This window comes from Rhinopithecus bieti, unplaced genomic scaffold (assembly GCF_001698545.2).
Source record: "Rhinopithecus bieti isolate Rb0 unplaced genomic scaffold, ASM169854v2 scaffold_574, whole genome shotgun sequence".
Lineage (NCBI taxonomy): Eukaryota > Metazoa > Chordata > Mammalia > Primates > Cercopithecidae > Rhinopithecus > Rhinopithecus bieti.
This window is the reverse complement of record NW_016803605.1, coordinates 4391749-4408078: the sequence shown is the minus strand read 5'-3', so window position 1 is coordinate 4408078 and position 16330 is coordinate 4391749. Positions and strand designations below refer to the sequence as shown.

At 44.6% G+C, this 16330-nt stretch overlaps 1 protein-coding gene across 10 annotated transcripts in view; it reads left to right on the top strand.

Annotated features, from left to right (window-relative positions):
• Nucleotides 1-15984, top strand: part of ZNF664 (zinc finger protein 664) — a 38647-nt gene extending 22663 nt beyond the window's left edge. For 7 of the 10 annotated variants that reach the window (XM_017889740.1, XM_017889711.1, XM_017889714.1 and 4 more), the window contains 3 exons: nt 5119-5175; nt 11935-11998; nt 12103-15984. In XM_017889740.1, coding sequence (XP_017745229.1) covers nt 12702-13487 — 786 coding nt within the window. In that variant the 5' untranslated portion in view covers nt 5119-5175; nt 11935-11998; nt 12103-12701 and the 3' untranslated portion in view covers nt 13488-15984. The remainder of the gene's footprint in view (nt 1-5118; nt 5176-11934; nt 11999-12102) is intronic. The other 3 variants (XM_017889769.1, XM_017889749.1, XM_017889705.1) reach the window with 1 other exon arrangement.
• The last annotated feature ends 346 nt before the right edge of the window (nt 15985-16330 follow it).

The window sequence follows — 16330 nt, the reverse complement described above, 5'->3', positions numbered from 1 at the left end:
AGCAGAGCTAGCTGCAGGTCAGACATAGATTGAACATGGGGAAGGGGGCAGTAGCCACATAGCAACTTGGGGTGAGGTCACACAAGCATTCCTGAGGCTTGGAAGACCCAGCTGAGGGTATCACTGTGAAGACCGTGGTGGTCTATGATTCTGTCAGCATGTGAAGGTAGAGATTTGGATTGGGATAGGGGATGATTTCCTTTAGAAGGAAGGCCTGTTTGTCCTTTGATGATTCTCATTTGGCAAAAACTCAGTTTTGCAGAAACTTAGCTATCTGCCTTCCCCATGCAGTCCCTGAGGAACTAAGCCCTGAGCCAAATCCATGCCCACCCCCAGTGCTGCTGGCAGTCCCCCTACGTTTCTCAGGTCACGCCATTCTCCTGCCCTCCAGACAACCATCTCACACCACCTCAAACCACCACACCTGTTCTCCTCAAACCTCCAGGCTCCCCGTTGCCCTCTTCTCAGTAGATGGCCTTGCTTCCTGCTTCCCAGCAGCCAGGGACTCTCAGTTTCTACTTAAACACACACACCACTTCCTGCCTTCACCTGTTCACGGAGGCACGTTTTTCCCCTCTCCAGGGCTCATTCCTCTCATGGAGCTTTGGATCCCGTCTCCACTGGCCCTTTCTGTTACTTCTTTTCTCTCCCATAGTTTCAGTCTTTCCCTTTCATTGGAATTCCTCTCATTTTTATTTCTTCCCTGAACTTTTCCTTGAAGTCTAACATGCAGATTATAAATAGGGCTACAGTGTGATGAATTTTCACAGCTGTGAGATGAGCACACCTGTGTGCACCAGTGCCCAGATAAAGACAGCACATGGCAACAATCCCTAGAAATTCCCTCATGCATCTTTCCAGTCATTAGCCCCTCTGTCTCCTCTGTTGTATTTTGCTTGTTTTCAACTTTATGTAAGCAGAATCATTCAGTATGTGCTCTTCTACTTGGCTTCTTTCAAACTGAGTCATTAAATGTTGGTCTCCCGTAGCTTAGTCCCAGGGCCCTCTTCCCTTTTCACCCTTCCTTGGTAGGCAGTCTTATTCCCTCCCCCTGTTTAAGTTACCATCTAAATGTTAATGGCTCGCACATGTATACCTTAATAAAGTCCTGATTTCTTATCTCAGTGTCGGTTCCATCCATCCAGCTGGTGTCCTTGACATCCACTTTCGGATATCACAAGCATGTCTAAAATGGAAGTCACAATCTTTGTCCTCAAACCTTGGTCTTTCTAGAGTTTTCTGTCTTACTGAATGGCTCCGTCTTTATCCAGTTATTCAAGTAAAAGACCTGGGAGTCATCCTTGGCATTTCCTTGTCCCTCACCCATTGTGTCGAAACTGTCACCAAGTCTGATGGATTTTTCTCTCATCATCATTGCTTCAGTCCAGATTTTGATCGTTGTTTCCAACCCAAATGACTAAGATGATCCCCTACCATGTTTACCCCCAGATGCTCTCGCTTTCTACCCATCCATTAATTTCTGTATTTTAGCTACAGTTTTCTATTTAAAATGGAAATCTGATGTTACTACCAAATTTTAAGACAAAAGCTAACCACTGTGGAGGCTTCCACTGCTATGAAGATATAAAGATCATGATGCCTAACTTCTACCCTCTCGTCTGGCACTGAGCGTCTCCAACCCAGCTGACCCTGTTCTGTCCCATGCTTGCCTCTGCCTCTCACCATGGTCCTCCACGCGTGCCTTTCCCTCAGGTCATGTATCTTCTCTTCACCCTGCAGAGGCCTCCTCTAGATCTGAGCTCAGCCATCAGTTCAAAGTGGTCTCCCCTGACCTCTGACCCCTGACCAGGTCAACCTCACTTCCAGCCCATTCCGAGGTGCTCAGAGCACTGTGCAGGGCTGTTTTGGAGCATTTCATGCAGATTTATTTGACATTTCCTTGTGGACACCTTTGATGAACGTTATCTCCCCATTAGACTGTGGCTTGCACTCGAGAGGGGACTGGCTATGATTCTGCACTGCTGAAGCCACAGAGGCTGACATAGGTTAGACACTCAGTAAACATTTGGTGCTTGAATGACTGGAAGACAGAGAGATGTAGGAGTTTCAGAGATTCACAAATTCATAAATTCTCTGGAGTTTCTGCTGATCAAGGAACTTGCATTCAAGAGAGCAGGGAGAAGAGCACAACAAAGGAAGCATGTGCAGAAATGAGCACAATAATTCCAGGCGGTAAGCGGTAATGTTCTGTACAAAAATTAAGCAGAAAGAGGTGATCAGAAAGGTGTGAGGGCACAGAGGTAAGTCAGCTGAAACTGACAAGCCCAGGAGCTGCTTTCTGGGAAGACAGCGCATGTGCTGAGGCCTGGGTGTTGAGCAGATGCCAGCTCCCTGAGGACCAGGAAGAAGCTGGGCAGGGGGCTCATGTGAAGGTGCTGAGGGCACATGAGGCTGGCAAGCTTGAAGACGAGAAAGGAGATGAGGGAGGCTGGTGTGTGGTTTGCAGAGAGTGCGGGAGGTGAGGTTGGAAAGAGGCGGTGGCTGGGCCACCTCCAGCTTGTGAGCCAGTGAGAGGATGTGTGTTCTAAAGAGCAATGGAAGGATTAAGCAGGGCAGTGACGTCCTCTAACTTATGTTTTTAAAAGATGAGGGTGACTACTGGTAGAGGTCCAGTTGTGGAGGAGCAAGAATGAAAGCCAGAGAGACCCATGGTTGAGAGGCTGTTGAAATAGTGCAGGCAGGAGGTGACCGTGGCCTGCACAGGGTGGAGCTTGTAGTGGCCTTGGAGAGATGTGAGGGCAGGGCTGGGTTATGTTGTGGAGAGGAGGTAGAGTGTACGGTGATTTGGTGATTTGCATTGGTGGTGCTGGAGGAAAGCAGAATTAAGGACAATGCATCTGGATGGATGTTGGTGCACTTGACACAGATGGAGAAGAGTGAGGAAGGAACAGTTTGAGGGGAAATTTGGTTTGGAGATGTGGTTGTAGTGCTTTTCAGCAGAGGTTATGGAGCAGTCCAGGGCTGGAGATAAAACCGGGAGCCAACATCGAGAGAGTATCACATGACTGGTGAGAGTATCACATGACTGGTGAGATTACTTAGAGGGTATAGATTCAGAAAAGAAGTGGTCCCAAGCAGGAACCGTGAAGCACCCCAGGATTTAGAAGCTGAACAGAAGAGAGGTCAGCAGTGAAAGAAACAAGGAGTGGCTAGTGAGGGGCAGGGACGGACCAGCTAAGAAAGCAGGTGTTTCCAGCCCTGTCTTGGGGCCCTGTCCTGACGGAGGCAGGACATGTTGGGAAAGAAACATGTTTTCTGTGGCATGTTGGGAAAGAAACCTGCCTGCAGGGGCAGGGGACAGCATGAGGATAGCAGGGGTGGGGCTGTGAGATCCAAAACAATTTTAAGGAGGAAGATACAGAACATGTTTGTATGAGAATGGACCTATAGCTAGGATGGAATTGACAGTGGCAATGAGAGGGAATACTTACAGGATTCCGTTTGGAGAAGGCCCAGGAAGTGTACTCATGGGCACAAGTGGAAGGGCTGGTCTTTCCCAGCAACAGCGCACCCCCTGTTGGAGTAGCAGGTGTGAATACAGGTGGCCTAGTGGATTTGCAGTGGGAAAATGAAGGGCTTGCCATCTAATTGCTTCTTTTTTTTGAGACAGAGTCTCGCTCTGTCGCCCAGGCTGGAGTGCAGTGGCATGATCTCGGCTCATTGCAACCTCTGCCTCCCGGGTTCAAGCGATTCTCCTGCCTTAGCCTCTGAAGTAGCAGGGATTACAGGCCCATGCCACCATGCCCGGCTACTTTTTCTATTTTTAGTAGCAGTGGGGTTTCACCATGTTGGTCAGGCTGGTCTCGAACACTTGACGTCGTGATCCACCTGCCTTGGCCTCCCAAAGTGACGGGATTACAGGTGTGAGCCACTGCGCCCAGCCTGCTTCTGTTGTCTTCTTAATCAGAAGCAGGCTCTTGGCAGGTTATCAGCCACGAGTGAGGGAGTCAGAGGGAAGATGGGAGATTTGAGGAGAAAGGGAAATGATGAAATAGCAATTTAAAGTATTGGGAAAATGTGTGTACTGAAGACTTTTGGAAGAATTTAGGGCCACTCCAGTGCCCATTTGAAATGTATGGCCATGAGTTAAATAAAGCTGGCATTATTCAGCCACTTAGGTGCCTGCATGGATAGGATAGGTGGAGAGTTGGGTTTGAATAAGGTGCGGTGTCACTGAGAGTAGGTGGGGCCAGAGAGTTCTGGTGAGCACAGAGAGAAGCTACGGACAACAGACAGGGAACAAAGGGTCAGGCCACTGGGTGCAAGTCTACTGCATGAAGTTCCTGGAGCCAGTTAGCTGGAAGGGGAGGGAGCACCCAGTGTCCAAGAATGGGTTGCTCAACACAGATTTGGGAGGGAGCATAGTTTCTGGGGGTGATAGAGCTAGAGTGTGGCCATGGAAACAGTAATGATGACAGAAGAGAGAGGTGAACCTGGGTGGAGGGAGGGCATAAGGAAGCCAAGTCAGCATGGAAGCCAGGAAGTAAAGACAAAGGACAAAGATTGAAAGAGGACTGGAGGTCCTGAGGGAGCAAAGAAAAGGTTCCATAGGATTAACAGAGCAGAAAGCTGGAATAGGATGTTTTGGTTAAAGGCTAGAGTTTCACTCAAGATGGACAGATTCCTTACAGACTTCTGAGTGAAAACCATTGAGCCATATAATGATATGGCTGGACTTGCATAGGTTAGTGTTGTCAGTGGAGGTGGAGGCAATGTTTATTTAGCTCTGTAATTTAGAACACCGTTGTATTCTTTCCGATGGCTTAAGATTGTCATATAGGGATTTTCTAAGCCAGGGGTCCCCAACCTCTGGGCCACGAATGGCTACCGGTCCATGGTCTGTTAGGAACCAAGGCCACACAGCATGAGGCATGAAGTGAGTGGTGGGCAAGCCAGTGAAGCTTCATCTATTTATAGCCACTCCCCATCGCTTGCGTTACCTCCTGAGCTCCACCTCCTGTCAGATCAGCGGAGGCATTAGATTCTCATAGGAGCGTGAACCCTGTTGTAAACTGTGCATGTGAGGGATCTAGGTTGCCCGCTCCTTATGCGAATTCAGTGCCTGATGATCTGTTAACTGTCTCCCAACACCTCCAGATGGGACCACCTAGTTGCAGGAAAACAAGCTCAGGCTCCCACTGATTCTACATGATGGTAAGTTGTATAATTATTTCATTATATATTGCAATGTAATAATAGTAGAAATAAAGTGCACAATTTAAGCATAATGCACTTGATTCATCCCAAAACCATCATCCCTGCCCCCAGTCTGTGGAAAAATTGTTTTCCACAAAACTGGTCCCTGCTGCCAAAAAGGTTGGGGACCACTGTTCTAAGCAAAGGCTTACTGGCTTACATTTTATTATGGAAAATTTCAAATGAACTCAAAAGTAGAGAAAAAAACAAAACGTACTCCTATGGGCCTGTCACCACAGGGGTTGAACCCAGGTTCATAAACCGTGAGCTTTTTGCTGTTCTTATTTTGTCCACCCTCTCTACTACTTTGTTCACACAAGAAGCCAGTTTATTACTTGAGTTGGGTTTTGTTGAATGACCACAAGTCACATACTGGGTGCTGGCAGTCCTACGTTAACATGCAGTCAGCATTTTTGAAAATGATGTAAATATATAATACAGTTGTCTATCTTTTAGTTTCCAAAGTTTGTTACTTCACCTTTTGATTGATTGATAATTTATAAAATGTTGTGTGTGTGTGTGTGTGTGTGTGTGTGTGTGTGTGAGAGAGAGAGACACACAGATAGTCCAGCATGTCTGTATTATCCTCATTATATAAAAAGAAAACAGATGCAAAGTAGTGTTAGGTGATATGTTGGCCTGAAGTTCCAAGATTAAGTGGGAATACATTTTAAAGTTCCCTCTTTCCTGTTCTCTTCTCTTGGTTGAACTTCATTCATACAGCATCTGCCCTCCGTCTCACATCTCCCGTCTTTCTAAAGGCATCACTGGCCCATCCCCACAACAAGCTGTCTCTGTGCCAGCCCCAAGTGCTCGTAAGACATTATCCTATACCTCCCTGGCACTGGGCACTGCACCAGTGTGCCCTTCTGCACACCTCTTTCTTTACCAGCCTGGCAGTGGGATGTTAGTTGCTGGGTGGCGCTATTCTCTTCCTCAGTTGGTGGTGACAGCTGGGTCCCTGTGCCTCTGTAGTTCTTGCATGGAGGTCATAGCCTCGAGCAGAGCAGCACAGACGAGGCACTTGGCCTTCTGCTCAGTAGTCGGCATCTGCTGGTTGAACACTGTGGACACAATCTGATGTCAAGGCTGAATGGCTGCTAATTCCTTTAGGAGTGTAACTGGATTTTTCTCTCCTGCCCAATCAAGGTGAATAGTCTTTATTTCATATCCAGCCTGTGTTGAATATCCAGTTCAGAGTCCACTTTGTGGAACATCAGTTGTAGCTCACCAACCTCTACCTCCACATAAATAGTTGGCGTTCCTCTGACGCTCTGATCACCCCATTAGGGCTGCTGTGGCCGACTCCTGCAGTCTTGGCCCTACGCTGGAGTGGTAGTCTCCCTTACATGCAGCGGGTTTGCGTCTTCTGCCACTAGAGTGCGGAACTTTTGGTCTGAGCAACCCTCAAGGGAAACCAACTTCATTCTCCCAGCCTGTTAGTCCTGTACCTCCGTCTTCAGGTTCCCCTTTCTTATGCCGTGGCCCAGAGCATGTATTCTCAGGATACGGTTTCCTTGTATTTAAGACTCAGTTTTTGACTTTCTTGAATCTCAGCATCAGTTCTTTATAAGCTAGTTGCCCTCAGTTTTAATTGTACTGAGATATTAGTACTGATTCAGTATTCTGTGGTATCACAAACTACAGGGAGAGAGGAAAGGCTCCTTTACATGGAAGGTGAGGATTTGAGGTAGATGGGCTAAATTTTAAGCTTTCGTTTTCTCGGTTTTCAGCTGCACTGTCATTTTGCTGTTTGAGTTCTCCTCCAGTGTGGGTCGAGTGCACAGAATGCTGGGGGCATTCCTGAGCTCACAGGTGCAGGCTCTTAGTTTGTCCTTGGCAGTGACAGGCTTCCCCCTCAGGTCAGAAAGAGGGGCTTGCAGTCATATGGGATATCCTCTTGAAACCCCCGGTAGGACGTTGATTATGAGACATAAGGGGGAGTCTGGAGTGAGAGACAGCCTTGGGAACGTGGTGCATTCAGGATCTGTGACCTCTGTGGGGTTCCATAACCTGTATCTGCCCCTGGATTTACAGTCGCCTCTATCTGTGTGGCAGACTCGGGCGGGGCTGTGATAGGCGAGTCTGTACTGGAGGTCCTTTCTGTGTGTTGGCCTTTCTGTTCTTTGGTTGGTCACATGGAAAATTTGCCGGAGTTCCTTTTATCTTTCTTTTTCCTACAAAATGCAGCTTACCCCTCTCATCCCCCCACTGTACAGTGAGACTTACAGACAGGTCCAAGGATTTTATCTGGAAGGAATGGCAGTGCCTGATTCCTGAAGAAGAACTCCAGTGGGAGGTCATGTCAGACTCCCCTGTCAGGGACCTTGGTGTTGAACTATTGCTCTTCTGAGCAGAGTTGGACTCTGCTGAGGCTAGGCTGGAGGAATGCTCTAACTGTGGCAGCTTGATTCCTGGAGGGGGTGCTGGAAGACACCCCTGCTGGGGTTAGCTTGCGAGGGAAAGAGCAGAGCACAGTGCTGCTTCCTTTGTCCTCTGCTTGTCCCTGCCGCCACTGCCTTGTCCTGCTGTCCAGAGACCTCTTCCTGTGCGCATTCTCCTGTGCTCAGGATTGACTGGGGAAATGAGGGCTGTTTCGGGGATTATATTGATTTCAGTCACAGTTGCCCTTCTATGTGGTGGTCCTGGGATTAGTTTGCCATTGCCAGAAGAGCAGGAAAGGAATATCTTCTCAGCATTCACACATTTTTTTTTAATCATGAAGATTTCAACCATACATAATATTTTGCAACAGAATATTTTAGAGTAGAATATTTTATTCATTTATCTCTCACCTAGATTCAATGGTTACAATGATTTTACCACATTTGCTTTGTCTGCTCTTTTTTACTCCCCCCCCCTTTTTTTTGGTTTGCTGAAGCATTTTAAGTCACACATACCAGATGACATGTCCTATCATTCCTGTTCTTCACTGTGCATCTCTAAGGCTGTAGACATTGGTTTACGTAGCTACAATGACATGATCACATAGTTAACAGCACACAGTGTAATCTCATACCCCTAATCACATTTCCTTGACTGTCCCCTTTTAGCAGCTGGTTTGCTTCAGATTCCAAAGAAGGTCCTCCGATTATATCAGATTGTTATGTCTCAAGTCTCTTTCATTTAGAGCACCTCCTCCTTACCATCTTTTTTTTTTCCCCATGTCCTTATTGCGCAAAAAAAAAAAAAAAAAAAAGCGGGGGCGGGGGGAGTTGTCCTGTAGAGTGGCTCACCTTTTGATGTTTTGCTACTTGTTTCCTAGTAGTTCCTCTGTCCCTGCAGTTCTTTCCATTAAAAATTAGCTCCAGAGGCTTAATTAGGTTTTGCTTCAGTCTTTTGACAAGAATGTCTTCAGGGGGTTCTGGGTGCTTCCCATTGCACCACAGCAGGAAGCACTCGTGTCTGGTTGTTCCTCTTTGAGTCATGCTAAGATCGATTGATTCCTGGCTTCAGGTGGTGACAACCTGATTCTGGCAATGCCAAGTCCCGGATCAGCCTTCCAGCCCCTTTTTTCACCCCTTGCTTATCATAGTCTGAATCAGGTGTTTGATGAGGAGTATGCACATATTAGCTGGTTGCTTCTTTGTCTTGAAAGAGAGTTCATACAGGAAATAGGATAGATGCTTCTCTCCTTTTAATTACCAATTTTCAGGGTAAGAAGTTGGGCCCCTAGTTAATTCCAATTTTGTTTCAGTGCCTTGGGTCTCTCCATCTCTCTAAAACAGAGTCTAGCCAGGGCCTCTCCATCTCTCTGCCTGCCTGTCTCTTTCTTCCCCATTGCCTACAGTCATTATGAGCTCCCGGGGTTTGTATATTTAATGCGTCTCACTCGATTGCCTTTCTTATTCCTTTTGATACTCAGTTGCATAATTGGCTCTGTGTTCCTTTGGCACAGCCCTCCTGCTTTCTGTCATAACAAGATGTCCCAAGCTCATTTTGTAAGTGCTACTCTGGCTTTGAACCCAGCCGTTCCTCCAAGGACCCCTTGCCTCTTGGTGGGGAGAGGATTTAAGGGAAGGGGCTCTAGGTGTGCTCATTGCTATCGCTTCTTACTGCTTCCAGGTCTTTTTGGTGATGTCTAAAAGAAAAAAAAATGGCCGGGCGCGGTGGCTCAAGCCTGTACAATCCCAGCACTTTGGACGAGGCCGAGACGGGGCGGATCACGAGCAGAGAGTCGAGACCATCCTGGCGTAACACAGGTGAACCCGTCCCTACTAAAAATACAAAACTAGCCGCGGGGTGGCGGGCGCGCCTGTAGTCCCAGCACTCAGGGAGCTGAGGCAGGAGGAATTGGCGGTGAACCCGGGGGCAGAGCTTGAAGTGAGGCTGAGATCGGCCACTGTGACTCCAGCCCGGGCCACAGATGCCAGACTCCGTCTCACAAAAGAAAAAAAAAAAAAAAAAATAAAAGAAAAAAGTGCATTCAAACTGATATCTCTAAGTCAAATTTTATATGTTACAGAATTTTTTCTTAACTTTGATTTTATACTTAAATCTAATTTTTCTTATATTGAATCTTGGCTAACAACTTTAACATAAACTACTTATTTGTATTAACCTACTTTAAAAGACACCAGTAACAGTTAAATTGTTGAAAGAAGTGTGATTTCTTTGCAACTTATTTGTCAAAAGAATATGTTCTAGGCATGTACAATCAGTGTACTGTGCTCAAAAGGCATTTGTGGCTATGTCACCAACATGATAGGTTTATTCTCTTTATTTTAATATTCATTTAATTTTGTTTTTTGACTATAGAAGCATGTTTCCAGAGTCAGAACTATATAACAGTATGTTCAGAGAAGTCTCAACTGTATTCTCCCCCATAAGTAATCATTAAATTAAATGCTGGATTATCTTTCACCATGGTTTTTTTTTTAATTTAAGATAGGGTCTTACTCTGTTGCTGAGGCTGGAGTACAGTGGCACAATCTTGGCTCACTGTAGCCTTGAACACCTAGGCTCAAGCCATCTTCCTGCCTCAGCCTCCTGAGTAGCTGCGACTACGGATGTGTGCCACCATGCCTGGCTAACTTTCTAATTTAATTTAATTTTTTTTGTAGAGACAGGGTCTCCCTATGTTGCCCAGGCTGGTCTCAAACTCCTGGCCTCAAGTGATCCTCCCACCTCGGCCTCCTGGCATGCTGGGATTACAGGCAGGAGTGTTTATGTTATATATTACCTTCCTTTTTTGCAGAAAAGGTAGCATAGAACATATACTATTGTGTACCGTAGGTTTTTTTTTTTTTTTAAATGTGACCTTGGTTCACTCTGTGTCAGTGCGCAGTGCCGTCCTCATTCCTTTTTGCCTTGTGAGGAGGTGCCATACTTGATTCAGCTAGTTCCCTATCGATGGCCTTGGGTTGCTTGCAGTTTCGCTGCCAAATACTGCCTCAGTGAATAATTGAATATCAGTCATTTCCTATTTTTACCAATGTGTCTTTAGGATATATTCTAGAATTATTACTAGGACAAAGGATGGATGCAAACATAATTTTGTAGATATATGACCATTTTGCCAAAATTTTGGGTACCTAATTGAATTTTGTAATTATAACACTTTCACCTAGAAGCAGTCCAGTTTATTTTACCTTTTTAACATTACATCTCCTCAAACACCCATGCATGTTCTCTTTGTATGGAACATATTAAAAGCGTTATTTTAAGAAGACTTATTGATTTCATTTAGTTAATTTTAAAGTATCACTGCATATAGAATAAAAGAAATGAAAAGGTTGCTAAAACATAGTCCTAAACCTTAAAAGATTTCAGAGTGAATATTTTGAGATTTATTTTCTTCTTTTATCTCCTCCTTATTCTATTTGTTGTGTATTTTGTCCCCTGGAGGCCATGAAAAGACTGGAAATAAGGCACTAAGAAATGTACCTTTATCTGCCCCACCAGAATGAAGCAGGACATGTGTGTGGGTGCCGGAGGGTGTCGTGAAATACTCGATAGATTCGCAGAAAATATTCATTGAACCCCTCTCATTGCCAGGTTGTAACAGAGAGCAACGCACACAGTTCCTCCTTCATGGCACTTACATCCTAGTACAGGAGACAGGTTAAAAACCAGGGAACAAATACAATAATTACAAGTCATGTGGGCTTTAAAGGAATTAAAGGAGATGAAAACAGAGTCTAGCCGGGGCCTCTTTAGGTAGAGGAGGGCAGCTGACCCACAAAGCTCTGCACAAAGTAGGGGAGGGAGTGGTTTAAGTGCTGGGAACAGCATGTACAAAGGCCCCGAGGCAGGAAACGCTTGGAGTGTTTGAGAGCTGAAAAAGAAAGCCAGAGGCAGGAAGCACAGGGGATGAGGTGGGGAGAGGGGCAGGTCAGATGTTTGAGTTAAGGATTGGGATTTTATTTAAGTAACATCAGGAAATCATTGCAGACAAGTAGGAGAATGACGTTTGATACCAACACATCATGTACTTATTCTTTGTGTAGATTGGAAGGCAAGTCAAATATGATGTTTTATCTCCAAAAGCAGCACTGTTGTACCTTCTGAAGTTCAAAGTGGAGATCATTTTCATTGTTGTTCCTTTGTACAGGACAGCTGGTTTTCATACTCACATGTAGGTCTTTTGAGGATTTCTTTTCTCTTTCAGTAACGTTCCCCTTGATGTTGCTCAGATAATTACAATGAGTGGTTGTAACTGGATTATATACTTAAGCTGTAAACAGGAGCATGATATCTACAAATTCTCTCCTTCAGACCTGCAAATCCAAGAGACACATCTCTGGAAGATAAGCGAGCTTCTTCCTCAAGACCAAAAAAGGTTTGTGTTACTGCTGTCACACTTATATAAAATTAATTTTGGAATCAATAGCAGTTTTCCAGATAGAAGCATTTTCAATTTATTTATTTATGTTTCTGTTACAGGAGATGGCATGATACCCATGTAGGGAATTCCCCAAAGCAAGGCTTGCCATACCTGGACCCCGAGGAGCCTGCTTGCTGGAAAGGCTTTTGTGTCTGATGTGCAGGAGGCAGAATGCCAAACTGACTCTTCAAGGGGCAACTGCAGGGGCTCGAGACCAGCCAGCAGTATCTCATCCTTCGATACAGGGGATATACTGTACAGTCCTTTTTCTAGAAGTGAGAAGTACAAGATTGCTCTACAAGAGGAAGATTCTAGGGGCTCAAAAACAAAAAGGTTTGCACCTTGAGAGCCCCTTGGAATGTTGACAACTCAGGATCTAAAACAAAGTTCTATGTTAATGAGTTACAGAATACACGTGGAAGTCAATGTCACTTTATAATCAATAATAATACTGAGTGAGGAACACTATGCAGGAAGAAACCTTCCATAGAAAGACAGGCAGGGAAAAGCTTAGGCTGACCTTAAACTTACCTAACAGAGCAAGCCTGAGATAGACTGCCAAAATGGCCAAATAAGAGACTCTATGAAATAACAGTCTTGTAACTGTAGTAATTGTAAGGAAATTTTCTCCTCCAAATCACGATACCAAATAGGAAAAATGATCTACAAGTGCCCCATGTGTAGGGAATTTTTCTCTGAGAGAGCAGATCTTTTTATGCATCAGAAAATTCACACAGCTGAGAAGCCCCATAAATGTGACAAGTGTGATAAGGGTTTCTTTCATATATCAGAACTTCATATTCATTGGAGAGACCATACAGGAGAGAAGGTCTATAAATGTGATGATTGTGGTAAGGATTTTAGCACTACAACAAAACTTAATAGACATAAGAAAATCCACACAGTGGAGAAGCCCTATAAATGTTATGAGTGTGGCAAAGCCTTCAATTGGAGCTCCCATCTTCAAATTCATATGAGAGTTCATACAGGTGAGAAACCTTATGTCTGTAGTGAGTGTGGAAGGGGCTTTAGTAATAGTTCAAACCTTTGCATGCATCAGAGAGTCCACACCGGAGAGAAGCCCTTTAAATGTGAAGAGTGTGGGAAGGCCTTCAGGCACACCTCCAGCCTCTGCATGCATCAAAGAGTCCACACAGGAGAGAAACCCTATAAATGTTATGAGTGTGGGAAGGCCTTCAGTCAGAGTTCGAGCCTCTGCATCCACCAGAGAGTCCACACTGGAGAGAAACCCTATAGATGTTGTGGATGTGGGAAGGCCTTCAGTCAGAGTTCGAGCCTGTGCATCCACCAGAGAGTTCACACAGGAGAGAAACCTTTTAAATGTGATGAGTGCGGAAAGGCCTTCAGTCAGAGTACGAGCCTCTGCATCCACCAGAGAGTCCACACAAAGGAGAGAAACCATCTCAAAATATCAGTTATATAAAACGTTTTGCTAAGAGTTTAAAATCTTAAAACCCGTAAGTGCCACTAGGAAGGAAACCCTGTATATACCTACATTGACCCAAGAAATATTTACAGCAGTCCCTAGCAGAACATTGTTTCTGAGGAGGCGCATGTGAGATTGATTTGTTGGTTCATGCCAAGTATGTTCCACAGCTTGACTTTGAATGTGGATCTCTGAGCGTCTGCCCAGCAGGATGGCTCTCAGGTCCCAGTCACAGATGTCGCTTCCTGGGATTCCAGCACGATGCCTCCATAGTTGAAAGACTACACAAAAAGCCACAATCATTGCCTGACCTCCTGAGTCATCTTCTATCTATGCTTTGCTTAAAAGCTATCCCAGATACTCCCCCTTGAGGAGTTCATGCCCTTCCTTCCTCTTGATTCAAGCATACTGGCATTGCACTGGAAAACGGACAGCTCCCACTAAGATCATGTTCTGGTATTTCTGAGGTTACTTGATTTAGCCCCTACATATCTTTCCATATATCCTATTATTTCTGAACCCACTCTACCTATATGTCCTCAAAATCCCCATAAATATCCATCCCTTCCTAGATGGCATTAACTTTCATTTTAGATTTTAGGTGACTCAATACCCATTCACTTAGCCTGTCAGAAAAGTCATTGGCAGACATATATGTCCTTGAACCTTTTTTTATTTGTGTGGATTCTGCTCATCACTGTCTCTGTTAGTCAGACTTATTTTCTAGTGGCTGCATCACATATTTTTCACTTGACTTTTTTTGGAAATAGCTGAATGTAAATAGCAGGGAGGAAGCAGCAAGCAAAGTGAGAGCTTTTCTTCATCCAGAATTGCCCTCTGGGCTCCTTTGGTAACAGATGGAGCTCCTTCCTAGCTAGGGAGACCTTATGAGAAGTGGATGGTAGGAGGAGTCACTAATGTTTCATCTCTATTTCTGTAATCTTGGGCAATAATGCATAGGAGTTCTTGATACCCCTTCATTGATTACTCTGTATCAGTTCTTTTTTAGGCATGAACGTCTTTATTAATCCATCATTCTTTTCTTCAACAAATATGTATTGAACACCTCCTATATGCCAGGCACTGTGCTAGGTGCTGGGAATACCACTGATGAGACAGACAAGGTCCCTACTCTTGTGGAGTTTACTTCTGGTGGAGGAGACAGATGATAAGTAAACAAATAAATAATGTAGTTTGAGATAGTGATTAAGTGCTATGAAGAAAATAAACTAGGGTGATGATTTAGTGGTGGGGTGGGGTGGGGGTGGGGTGACATTAGCTAGCGGTCAGGGAGGCCTTTCCGCGGTGGCCAGAGGAGAAGCAGCACTCGCTGGCAGAGCGCACAGGCTGCTCTGGGGGATGAGCCGGTGCGTTTAAGGAACAGGCCAGCACTGGCATTCGCGAGCGGTGGGGAGGGGGAGAGATGACGAGGTGCTCAGTATCCTGACTTTCATAGGCCTTTTTTTGTTTATTTTAATTTTTGCTAGATTGATATTAAAACTCATGTGGAGGAACTCAAGGAATGTTTGGAAGACCAAAAGTCCCCAATGACAGGAACAAAAGCAACAAATTTTAACTTTGTTTCTCTTCTCATTCCTGTTTTCATTGATTTCCCACATGTAGTCCTTTTGCTCAGGAAGTCTTTGGGGAAATTAAGGATCTTTGAAGCTCTGAAATAGGTGATCAGGTTAGTGGTGTCTGTCAACTGTCTAAGAGGTTGGAAAGTGAACTACTCAAAATAGTCACGAAAATACTGAAAGTTTGATTTTTCTCTCCATATTTGAATTAATTTTTTCTGTTTGACTGGAAGGGGTTTTTGTATAACTAAAACCTCAGTGCATAAAGGAGATTTAAAAGGAGCACATGATTTAGTGGGTGGGCCATGAAACTAGAGATGGGATTTGGGGGTAAATTTGTCAGTATCTGGATTTTAATCCAGACCTCTCTGCTAACAAGCCTTTGGTAAGTCACTTCACATACTTTTCCTCCTTTTTACAAAGAGAGGGCTGGCTTAGTTATTCGCTAAAGCCCCTTCCAGGCCTGAATTCCACAAGTACGATTTACTGTAGTGTCTTATCACTCTTTCATGTCACAATAGTGTGGAGCATTAGAGAAAAGCCTAGACTTTTAGTTGATAGAGAGCCAGTTGAAATATCATTGATAGAATTTTAGTTTTAGGAAAAATTGGTTTGATTTCTAGCTTTATTACTATTAGGTATGTGAGCTTGGGCAAATCGCTTAATCTTTGAGTCTAGTTTTCTCTCAAAATGAGAACATTAGGCTAAATGATTTCCGAGTTTCCAGCTAGTCCTAGAGTTCTATATTTCTACATAGTTGAATTATTTTATCATGCTGTTGCTGGGGAATATGACTAACCCTTTTGAAGCTACTAATTTTATGTCGAGCTTTAAAGTCCATAATTGTTATCTTCAGAAAATATTATTTGACCTACAGTATGTCCAAATCAATTTAATAAAATCGCTTTATAACAGGGTTCTGTGCTTGACATGTAGTTGTGTGAATTCAGTGGTTGTGTGTGGCAGTATGGGTATGGGTGTGTGGTGGGGAATTGGCTTGCACATTAAGCCCAGGGTGACCATGTAATTTATTGTCCAAACTAAGTACTTGAGAATGAAGGGAGCAGGTGCTGTTGATACTCACATCTGGACCACAAGCCTAGAATGGGCCTTTCTAAGGTACGCCAAGGTGTGAGGACACCCTGGTCTGAGGTCACAGCCACTCAGGTAATAAATGACTCAAGTCAGGAATAATCCGACTGGAGAGAGCGCAGTCCACTAAGAGGATTGCCTCAGCTCGGCTGCGGCTCTGTGTTCACGGCG